Source organism: Pelmatolapia mariae, linkage group LG8, assembly GCF_036321145.2.
Source record: "Pelmatolapia mariae isolate MD_Pm_ZW linkage group LG8, Pm_UMD_F_2, whole genome shotgun sequence".
NCBI lineage: Eukaryota > Metazoa > Chordata > Actinopteri > Cichliformes > Cichlidae > Pelmatolapia > Pelmatolapia mariae.
The window spans coordinates 20,122,153-20,134,787 of NC_086234.1; the positions used below are offsets into that span (position 1 = coordinate 20,122,153).

The window sequence follows — 12,635 nt, forward strand, 5'->3', positions numbered from 1 at the left end:
CCTTGAAGTTTTCAAAGGCAGATAAAATTGCGCTGATTGTTGTGGGGGCGTAGGAAGCAATAAGGTTGTTTCTCTGGCGACACAGACTCGGCGTAATTAAGGTCTAAACATCCTCCTCGATGTAGGTGTGTGTACGTAGGACCACGTGCACATTACTGATGGGGGGTCCCTTTGTTTAATTTATGCGTGTAGGCTGTAAATATGACACTCAGAGTTGCTATAGACATCCCTATGGTGCAGATGTAAGAGCTGGTAGTAAGTGCATGCATAAATGTGCCATTTCTGTGTGAAAAGTGCCGTTCTGTTATTCTTTCTGAAATGTTAAAGAAAGAAGGAATGTAAAACATTTGTCCCGAGGGCTTCCTAACTTTGAGGGACACTCATTTCACTCTGGAGTGCGAAGGTGGTGTTTTGAAAATCAAAAACCAGAGAAGAGGTGGGACAAGACACACAAGGAATAGTTATACTTGGAATTAAACTTTGATAAGTGCAGTACAGCAATCTTTATCTTATCTAGGTGCTGAGAAAAAAAAAGGTCAACTGCCTCTGATCCCCTCTTCATGTGTCATATGCGAGGGTCACTGTCTGTAGTATTTGTCCTTGAGTGCTTCCTTTAATCACACTGATGACTCTGTTTTAAAAGTTTAAAATGGGAAAAATTGCTTTCTCTGGGGGGAAATTGCTTCATTTGTAACGTACAGTACAAAAGGTACTTTTTTTTTTAAAGGTCGACAACAATCAGGCTGAACCCAGTCGATAATTGCAGGGTTTTCTTCCTGAAAGGTCTGAGCTTTTGTCCTGTGTTGGCCCAAAGCCAGTTGTTCCACTTTTACACACTGCATTAGAAAAGTACAAAACATGACCCTGAATGCTGTCTCATGTTACCGTGTTGTGAGGGTTTGATCAGCTTACTTGCTGAGAAGTTCATTTGACCAAAAGATTCTCGCCTATATTGCACATTTCCTTTTAAAGTTATTCGAGACACAGACTCTTACACGCATTTATGACTGGCTTCTGCAGCACTATGTCGAACTGGACATGCAAAACCAGAAATGTAGGAGTTCTTGGGGTGTGGGGGATCAGCACTATCAAGTAACAGTAAAGTCAGTATCACATTCAAAACACAAATGGCTTTTAACAGTCCAGCATCAGTTGTTCTGCACTCAGCCTGAAGCCCTTTTTTTCCACTAGTATTAGAAGGTCCCATGTCTGATATGACAGAGAGCTTAGTTTAAACTTTAAAAGATAAATTCAGTTCAAATTAATGTAGTCTAATGGGACTTTAATAAAACAGTCCTTTGACTGTTTTATTAACCAACTTTGTTTTAAGACATGTATTAATTCAACTGTGTAGTCATTTTGCTGTTGAAATATGAGGGGGTAAACCCAAACTGACTTTTAGTGTTTTGTCCATTCAAATAATGTAAATACAGGTGAATGGTGAATACAGGCTAAAGTGTTAAAGCACCCTTCTGACGAATGCAAAACAATTCGGCGTCGCTGGTTATTCTCCAAAAATACCATATATTTGAATTCATGCTGAAAATGAGATCCTCCATAAAGATGGGATTTATTGGAGGACAGTATTAGCTGGTTATACATAGTACTCTGACAAATGATTGTATATTCACTCTGCTTCATAGAAACGTGCATGTGCCCTGAAATAAAGAAACTAGCTTTAATGACTTTTACAACATTTGCACCATCTACTGGTAACTCTGCAGTATTACAACATCTGTTTCACAACAAAACTGGAACTTCCACATGTCAAATGTTGTCGCTTATTAATTTCATTCTATTTCTTTGCTTTTGAAAGGCAAACAAATTACATTTTTCTCAAGGTAAAACTCTTAGAATCACTTGTTACAAGCAAGGTATGGATAAGAGCATCTATGAACACACATCACATTAAAGAAGATGGGCTACAGCAGCAGAAGAACACACTGGTTGACCAAAAAAGAAAACTGAGGCTACACTTTGGCTTGGCTGACGAAACAGAACATTGGGAAAATGTGTCCTGGACTGATGATTTCTGCTGCAACATTTACAGGGTCACAATTTGGCATAGACAACACCTGCAACACAGCCATGTGGATCACTTTATGACCACAGTGTACCCATCTTCTGACAGCTGTTTCCAGCAGGATAACGTGGAATGTGACAACGCTCAAGTCATCTCAAACTGGCTTCTTGAAAATGAGAGTGAGTTCACTGTACTCAAATGGGCACCACTGTCACCAGATCTCAAGCCAGTAAGGCACCTGAGGTATGTGATGGACCAGAGATGGACTCATCTACCCAAAGATGAGTTGTGGCCGGTGAGCATAAATAATGCAAATCAGTAGGTGAAAAATATAACCAGACAACGTGTGAGGTCTGGTAGCCCTGACATCACATCTGATGAAGACCCTCGAGAGGTTGGTTCTAAACCATCTGCGCCCCCTGGTGAAGTCTTCATTGGATCCACTGCAGTTTGCTTACCAGCCTGGCATCAGGGTGGAGGACGCCATCATCTACCTCCTGCACCGAGCTCTGACTCACCTGGAGAAGCCTGGAAGCACTGTGAGGATCATGTTCTTTGATTTCTCCACCATCCACCCACGACTTCTGAGGGACAAGCTGGAGCTATCAGGAGTGGACCACCACATGTCCCAGTGGATACTGGACTACCTCACAGGACACCCACAGTACATGAGGACACAGGGCTGTGTCTCTGATACGCTGGTCTGCAGTACGAGGGCCCCACAGGGAACTCTGCTGGCACTGTTCCTCTTCACTCTCTACACTGCAGACTTCCCCATCAACTCCCCACACTGCCACATACAGAAGTTCTCTGACGACTCTACCATAGTCGGCCTCATCACAAGTGAGGATGACTCAGAGTATAGATAGTGGACTGTGGACTTTGTGGACTGGTGCCAGCAGAAACACCTGCTGATCAACGTTGGGAAAACCATGTAGTTGGTGGTGGACATCCGGAGATGCAAACCCACCACACTGACACCGGTGAACATCGAGGGAGTGGACATTGAGATAGTGGACTCTTATAGGTACCTGGGTGTTCACCTGAATAATAAACTGGACTGGAACCACAACACTAATGCTCTTTGCAGGAAGGATCAGCGCAGACTCTACCTGCTGAGGTGGCTGAGGTCATTTGGAGTCCAGGGAGCGCTTCTAAAGACATTCTATGACTCTGTGGTGGCATCTGTCATTTTTTACACTGTCGTATGTTGGAGCCGCAGTTTATTGGCAGCTGAGAGGAAGAGGTTGGATAAACTCATCAGGAAGGCCAGCTCTGTTCTGGGATGCACCCTGGATCCAGTGCAGGTGGTGGGAGACAGAAGGACTCTGGACAAAATAACATCTCTGATGGACAGTCTCCCACCCCATGCATGTAAATGTTGCTGAACTGCAGAGCTCCTTCAGTGACAGACTGCTGCATCCTAGATGCATGAAGGAGTGTTTTCGCAGGTCCTTCCTCCCTGCAGCTGTCAGACTGTACAATCAAAACTGCTCCCAACAGACATAGATGTTTACATAAACGCTGTAATTTGTACTAATCAACCAAACATCTACTACTGTTATAACTTGCACATTACTTTTCTCAGTTTATATATACTAACTCATTGGAAGTTACATGTCTAATTTTTAATGCACAGGTACAATACACAATCTGTACTTTTCTAAATATTCTAAATATTCTTAACTATTTAAACATATTTCAGTATCCTGCTCTGTTTGCACACTACAACCTGGGTTTGCCACTTATCTGTACTTTAATTTTAATAACTGTACAGTACTGTTTTGGTAACTATTGTCCATGATGTAAATATGTAAAAATTTTGTGTGCTTCTGTTCCATGGCCTGTGTCCTGTTCTGTTTGTGTTTGCATTTTTTGCTGCTGTTACAACCAAATCCCCCCCCCCCCTCTGTGGGACAATTGAAGGATTATTCTATTCTAAATCAATATTTGATGCTCATGGTCTTGAGACCATCAGGTGACACTGGATTAAAATGCCGTGGAAGTCAGTGAATGAGTTCAGGAACACTTCCAGAAATGACTGTCTTCTGGACAAAGCTCTTTGTGCCATACCAATACAGGTTAAAGCTCTACATACAAAGAAGAAGCCACATGTGAGCATGTTTCAGTTATTTCAAATGAACAGAGGCAAAGTAGAAAACTATTCTGTGATCAGACAAAAACTGAAATTTGAAATTCTTTCTGGGAAGCACAGATGCTGCGTCTGCTAGACTAAAGAGAAGAGAGACTTGTAGCTTGTTATCACTGCCCAGTTCAAAAGCCTGCATTTCTGACAGTATGGAGCTGCCTATGGAGTTGGCAGCTTGCACATCTGGAAGGGTACCGTTAATACTGAAAGGCCTACTCAGGTTTTACAGCAATATATTCTCCATCCCTGTAAGATTTTTTTCAGAGAAGGCTTTGAGTATTTGAGCAAGATGATGTTAAACTCCACACTGCATCTATAACAACAGCACAGCTTAGTGGGAGGAGTTTGGGTGCTGAAGTGGTCTGCCTGCAGTCCAGACTTTGCACCAATTGAAAACATCTGGCACATCATGACATGCTATATAGCAGGTCCTGTCCATGCAGTGCTTTATATGTTAATATGATTTTAAAGTGGATTCTGAATTTCACGGGAAGCCAGTGAAGAGATGCGAGAATAGGCGTGATATGTGAGAGATGCAAAGATGAAAGGTCTCTTCATCTTACATGAAGGGAGAAAATTAAAGCGTGTACTAAAAGTTTCAGATAAATTACAGTAAAGATTTGATTTTTTTGCAATTTGCAATATTTATGAGGTGAAGAAAAAAAGACTGGACGGGCTTTGAGATGTGAGATACAAAATCCAGATACTGGTTAAAGATGATACCGAGGTTCTGAGCAGATGATTTGTTGTTACGCTTCATGACTGATTTATGTTTATCGAAAGGGTTGGTGTTATTTTAATGTCTCTGAAATTACAATATCAGGTTATAGGCTTCCACAAATGTAGGCAAATATTAGTCAGCCTTTTTTCTCACTTGTCATCAGTGTTGGGTAAGTTACTTTAAATTAGTAACTTAGTTACATTACTAGTTACTTCTATCAAAAGTAACTCAGTTACTTCAAGTTACTCGTTACTTTCAAAGTAACTAGTTACTAGGGAAAGTAACTTTGGTTTTACTCAGAATTCTCTTGTTAATGTGTTGCTTCTGTAACTGGATACCCAGCAAGACTGCCAGTCTTCTAGCTTGCTTACTTGCCACAAGTGCACTGTGCCACCTACCAATAGAAAGGAAAAAATAATGTGCATATTTCCAGGAGAGAAATCCCACACCTGGACCGTCGTTGAGTGCCGCCATGATTCTAGCCTACGTCACAGCGTCATGTGCGCTTTTTACATCCAACACAAAAACTGCAGTCGTGGTCCTTTGATTGTACTCAGAACTCGGAAATTCTGCCTTCCAAATAGGAAGATGTAGGTAACACCAGGCTGCAGATGAGCTGCATACAGGGCTGGACTGGGACAAAAAAATCTGCCCACCATTATAGGAAAAATCATAAAGCCTTTGAATGAAAACAAACGCTGTTGTGACAGTGATGTACACTGTTCTGATGGTATATATGTATCAATCTATCAATCGTTTGTTGTAAGATTCAGATAATTATTTTTTAAAAGCTAGATATTTTAAATGAGAATAAGAAAGAAAAGTAATTCTTTGTGCCCCCCTCTCCCTGTTAATGCCCTACCTGGCCCCCTGGCAAAACTTTGCTAGACCCGCCCCTGCACAGTTACCAGCTGTCAGCTACATAAAAAAAGGATACTGGTGTTATTTGTCTCTCAGAAACAGTTCATAACTTCCCTTCAACTCATTCATGTCACCTAAAAGGTAAACCTGTTTCTCCATCACCTGTTCAGCTCTGATGATTCAGTAAGGGCATCTCCTGGTTTCATCTTCATGTTTCCCTCTCACCAGATAACCAAACCAACCATGACCAGCAGCTTTTACAGCTGTGGCTCCAGCAAACATCAGCTGATACTAGAAATTAATATTAAATACATTCTAACAACAGCTGATCAAGCTTAAACGTGCTGCTGTTGTTTAGCGCGACATCCACTGGTTTCCTCTTTCTGGCGCAAAGTGGGCGATAAACAAACGAGAGAGAAAAGCCGATCAGCTGATCATTGATCAGTTTCATGATTGAAGTAGCAACGCGAGAGGGAGGGGGAAAGAATGAGAGAAGAAGAGGCAGCTGACAGCGTAAAGACGCAGAATAACTCCAACTTTGTGTCTTTTTCATTGTAGCTGAAGTACGGGACAAACTGCGTTCCTTTTCACCTCAATACGAAACGCGTGATATTTTCTCTGAATACGAGACGATTCCGTTTTTTACGGGATGGTTAGCAACTCTAATCATTAACCTTATGAATAAAATAAAGTTCAACATCAGTAACATCATAGCACCCGCCCAGCTGTATAGAAACTCCGTCATGCTAGCTAGCACGCAGTACGAAAAAGTCAGCATAACGAAAATAAACTGCACCTAAACTTGGTTTATGTCTGACCCAGATAGACTGCAGGTCACAACTTCTTACCTGAAGTTCACCTGACACTCGGACCGGCGGCCGCCTCGGCTCTCTCTTCCTCCTGCCTCCCCTTTCCCTCATCCACCTGCTGGCCTCCACCACTTGCTAATGTTACTGAATCTGTGGAAGCTCCGTGATAGCCACCACAAGAAGTAACGAATAACCACCCTATCTAAATCCCAGTAACGATTAACGCGTTCCTGATTTTGGCATAATAACTAGTTACCGTGCTCGTTACCACAATAATAACGTAGTTACTGTAACGCGTTACTTAATAACGCGTTAGTCCCAACATTGCTTGTCATAAATAATCATTGAAAATGGTTTACCAAACATTACACTCCCATTATTGCAAATTAAATAAATCAATTGTCTCAATGCCATTTAAACATTTAGACCTCTTCTTTTAGAGTTCTTTTAACTTTGGTTCTAACACGGGATCAGATTTTAGCACCAACCGGGTACCTTTAAATTTGTCTTATTTAAAAACGGAACTTTTGAAACTACAGAGCGGTGCTGCAGGAATTTACCTAAAGAGGGCGGCAGTTGACAACACATGAGAATCTAGAGAGTCGCATAAAAGCAAATCAGAAGCTTCACTTAAAACGTTTTTAACTAATCCTTAATAGTGATTCTATGAAAGTTGCTCATTCAAAATTTTAATTTTAAGCTGTAGATAGAAAAACAATCTTCGTACACCTTTAACTGTATAAAGCTCCAGGTTTTCCTTCTTGCAGGAAGAAAATGAAAGATACATTTGCAATCTCGCACAGCAGGGGGCGCTGTGCACTGTGATTTCATCAGGAGGGACCTAAGCCAAGAGAAACACAATGTAAATTATAATAAAAAGTTGTATAAGTGAGAAGGGACGGATTTTAATCATTGATAATATTAGAATAAAAAACATTATATAATAAAACTACAGTTTTACATCTAATATTCTCTAAAGACTGTTAAGAACTGGTACAGCGCAGTTCTTAACCGTCATCTTAAACAGTGTTGGTGGGATTTGCATTTACAAAAAGCAAAACACGGACAGTGTGGAGGAATCCAGCCGTAGGCATTATCAGTTGAACGAGTCTTTTATCTATTTGCTGCATCTCTTTCACGTAAAGTCCGGCGTCCGCCAACACCTTTAAATGACAATAGGAGTCTGTGGGAGACGGGTATGCAGCTTTTCAACATGCTGAGCAATGTCTGATCTCTTGGTACTGTTACGAAAACATTGCATAAAACATTGAGGAGACGACCTGGCTGAAGGATTAGTCTTTAGAAAAGCTCTGGGCTACTTTTGTGTTGAAGCACCACGAACCCACTATGCAGCCTGTAGAGCAATTGGGGAGAAAACTGGGCCTTTGGTTTAAGTTTGAACACAGTCTCTAAATGCAATACTTCACGTTTCCCACGTGAACAGGTAAATTCAAATGTAAAGGGAACGAAAAACTCGGGGCAATGGGCTATGAGTGCACTTATGCGCTCTTAGCTAAAGGCTGGCTTTCGCCAAGGCTTCGCCCGGAGCGCAAAGGAGGAGGAGGAGAGGGGGCAGTGGAACCAATAGGAAGCCAGCACTAGCTCAGTTCTTTATAACTGTGTCACAGGGGCAGAGCAATGCCACAACCAAGTTTCTGCAGCTGGAAGAGTTTCAGTGGACTATAGGCTCGTCACAGTCGTGCGTTCAAAGAGCGCGCACACAGCAGTTCTGCGTTGCGAATTTGCTTTGCGCAATCCGCAGAAGAAAGGATCCACAAGTGGACTTTCTTTATTCTGGGGGGACTGCTTTCACAATGAGCGCCGGACAGACGTACGAGAAGAAGATTGCGAGTATTTTGACCGATCTCCCAGGATCTATGAGTTGCCATCCGAACTCCAAGGACTCCCCTACTCTGCCCGAGTCGTCCGTGACGGACATGGGCTACTACAGTGGACAGACGGCCCACGGCCATCATGAATATTATCAGAGTCAGCCGTACGGGCAGCCCATGAACTCTTACCATCACCAGTTTAATCTGAACGGAATGGGAGCTGCTGGAGCGTACGCCACCAAATCTGAATACCCATACACGAATGGTTACAGACAGTACGGACATTACAACAGAGATCACCTGCAAGCTTCACCTCCGGGCTCAGGTAAATGAAGAGATAATCACAGGCTGTGTTTTGTTTTGTATATCTCCAGTGTGCATAATGTGATCTACGCAAACTTTAAATCTAATCACTTGTTGCCCTCTTGTAAAAACGATCTGGTTTTAAAAAAGACGTATCCCTTATAACAAGTTACATTTCATTATAAACTTTATTTCCTATTTGAATGCCAACTTGGCGCACATTTTTAAGTCATTTTGATTTGATAACAATTGGTAGATATCCAAGTAATCCAAACATAAAAGTATTCCAAATATAAAAGCAACGTGGTGCTCACTGATTATTTTATTTCTTGTGTAGTCATGCGTGAAAGATAACATTTGTCCAGTAGTAGCGTGCTGTTTTATGCTACTGTGGTGTTATAATTGCCTACCCTGGACTGAAACAGCAATTAATAGGCATGCAGAAACCGGTAAGGGTTAGAGATGGTAATATATTCACTTCATAAATTTTAATGTTACCAACGTTTAACCTTTGAAGTGAAATGCAAGTTTAGAGAAAAATATTTTTTTTTAAAGCGTGAACAGTTACAATTTGGTTTCCTTCTTTGCCTCCGATTTTTATTATTATTTTGATTTAGGAAAATTATTCTCAGTTGTCCCCCCCCCCCCCCCCCCCCCCCTCCCTGGCTAAATTCCCATATCGCCAAAAGTCTTACTACCGTGAGACTGCTACCGTTTGTTTTTTTTCCTGGTGTTTCATGTTTAAGCGTTTGAGGCCGCTCGAAGTTTTATTCAGTGGTCAATATTTATTTATGTGTGTATTTATTTATTTATTTGCAGTGAAAGAAGAGCCAGAGCCGGAGGTTCGTATGGTAAATGGAAAGCCGAAAAAGATTCGCAAGCCGAGGACGATCTACTCTAGCTACCAGCTTGCTGCTCTGCAGAGACGCTTCCAGAAGGCACAATACCTCGCCCTGCCCGAAAGAGCGGAGCTGGCGGCTCAGCTTGGCCTCACTCAGACGCAGGTAAGCCGCCTGTAAACACCTCACATTTTCCAACTGATCAGCGCTTTAAAGTCACGTGAATCAGGGTTTCCCCAGTATGGCCAATAACGTAACCTTTAATAACACCCTGGTGCGTAATTACGCACAGCATATATGCTTTTTGTGTCTGCATTGGATATCCCTAATTTAAGTAAACGATTAACAATTAAATGCGCAGTTATCCTGAAGTTAAACACTCTTTGAATAAACTAGAATCATCACAAACATTTTAACATAACAGTTAATGCTGATCGTCTGATTCTTAGGTCAAGATCTGGTTCCAGAACCGGAGATCCAAGTTCAAGAAGCTGTACAAAAACGGCGAGGTTCCCTTGGAGCACAGTCCCAATGCCAGCGACTCCATGGCCTGCAACTCCCCGCCATCGCCCGCAGTCTGGGACAACAGCAGCACCCCTCAGAACACCCCGATCAGCAGACCTCAGGTGCCGCAGCCGACGCACAGTTCATCGCCGCCGTACCTGGAGGATTATAATAACCACTGGTACCAGCAGGGATCACACCTACAACACCCGGGAGCCGTGCACCACCCAGTCCCGCAGCAAAGCGTGGGAGCTGTTTATTAACACTGACTCAAGAGCAGATTTCTGTCTTCGGTTTTATTTCAAACGAGGTCTCTCCACAATGACTCTGCAGAGAAAACGATGACTGGACCGGGAGACAAACCTGAGATGAAACATTGCTGTGTTTTTTTTTTTGTTTTTGTTTTTTGTTTTGTTTTTTTAGATGATCAAGAATGTTTCAGAACTGGGTTTCCATTCACAAAAGCACATAAGGGATTTCTGATCACTTGTGGCAGCATATTTAACGGACATCTGGCGTGTTTTTAAATTATTTATCGCTTCAGTTTTTTCCTTACCTTCTTTTGTAAATGAATAAATGGTAAATATGCAAGTTTTTTTTTTAAATAAATAAGATGCCTATACACAAACCGAATAATAGCAAAAAGAAAAACAAAAAAACAAAACTGTGCGGTTGATCCATGCTACATCAAATCTTGTGGGTTTGTAGAGAGCGCTCAAAACAACTCAGGTCATATTTATATGGATTTGTACAAAATGTCGAAGGCTGTAAATATGTGTTTATATGCAGAACCACTATGATCATATTTGTTCAAACGGAACGACTGCACTGTGGTGCTTTCAAAAACCTTTTTTGTTTTTTTATATTCATGTAATTAGTCCACTTGTTGCCTTCCTGTCAATTGAATAAAGGTGTTAATTGTACGTGGTGTGTGAAGCCCCTTTCATAAAGAGCCTGTCGAGAGACGCACTGGAAAACCGTGCACACATCTCAGTGTTTTCAGTTTATGTCACCTTAAACTGCGACGCATTTTCAAACCAGTTTGAACTGGATTGAACTGTGGAAGATTTATTTGCACTGGAAGCAGACATTATAATTATAGCATATAAGGACATTTGTAAAGAACAACAAATATGCAAGCGGTGGCCTATGCTTTAAATGTATACATATATATTTACCATATATGTTTTACGTAACTTTATTTCAACTTCTAAACTGGCAAATGCCAACATTTGTGCTGAGAGGCGTCAGCTGTTACAGTCGCAGGTACAGTGCGGCTTTCTTGGGTTTTAGTGGCGCGCTGACGTGTAGACACATTGGAGTCACTCAGTTTTATTACGATTCTGCTGCCAGATAACAAGAAAGAGTTCAGTGTGTATGTGTCTTAGTGGGGGAGGGGGGCGGGGTGGGTAGGTGAAGCAAGACTGTTCCGACGGGAATCTCCCACGCGCGTATGAACGCGCACAAGAATGGATGAAAACAGTGTCAAATATTGAAGGTACGACAAAACACAAGCGCGTTTGTGTGTGTGGGAGAGTGCGCGCACCCGTTTAAAGTTTTATTCATTCCTTTTGCGTTGGCAGACTAGTTCTCCTCGCCTTCACTACCGTCATTCACACAATGACCTACTTTTATCCACTATTTGAAGACGATAAAAGACACATTTTTATCCCACAAAAGGGCTTTCCCAGGTGATAACATAAAACAGGCTCGGCTGTGTGTGCGCTCACAAAAGCCGAGGAAAACACCTATATGAATTACCTGAGGGACGCTTCATAAACACGACAGCGACTGTTGTGACAGCTACAATAAGGCTGTCACAGGAAAAGAAGAAGAAGAAGAAAGAAAAAAAAAAACAGCTTCCCCAGCTACACACCACTCCCTTCCCCAGCCTCGACCCTTGCGTCAGCTAATAAATAACGACAGTGGACAATAACCTCGGTTTGGCCACATAAACCCTGCGTTATTAAATATGCAGCCCAAAACTGACATGATGGAGAGCCGCTAATGGCGAGCTTATCCACATGGACCACCAAAGCGCCATTACGCACTGAGAGAAAACGTAGGGTGGGGCAGGGGATAGGGGTGTGGGAGGGTTATAACCTTTTCTACTGCTTCTAGTAACAAGAATGGTATGCCCCCATGAGTGGAGCCGTTAATGTATGAAACTTCATCGCAACATGATGTCGGGTTTCCCTAAATCATTTCGCTGATTTCTCAATTTACCTGAGACAGGAATAAAAAAAATATTTGACTAAGGCTTAATACTGATATCAGTTATTTAAAAAAAAAAAAAATCTCGTATCTAATTAATAAATAGTTTTATGTTAGGAAATTAAACCTTGGATAATTTAGCTATATTAGCCAAACGTAAACCTCAAAGTGCAATATTGGAAAAGAGTACATTAACGCAATTTACAATAGGAAAAGAGCTTTAAACTAAAATAATAATCATCATCATTATTATTATTAATATTATTATAAATCAGTAATCAGAAAAACTTGTGGGGATAAAACAATAATAATAATAATAATAATTATTATTATATTATTATTGTTGTTGTTGTTGTTCGATATAAACTATGTTTTCAAAT

General features: G+C 41.4%; 1 protein-coding gene across 1 annotated transcript; it reads left to right on the forward strand.

The window, feature by feature from the left end:
- The first annotated feature begins 8,377 nt into the window (after positions 1-8,377).
- Positions 8,378-10,304, forward strand: dlx3b (distal-less homeobox 3b). Its single transcript, XM_063482135.1, has 3 exons — positions 8,378-8,720; positions 9,518-9,702; positions 9,987-10,304. Exons 1-3 carry the CDS (start codon positions 8,378-8,380, stop codon positions 10,302-10,304), a joined length of 846 nt encoding a protein of 281 aa, XP_063338205.1.
- Positions 10,305-12,635: the final 2,331 nt, after the last annotated feature.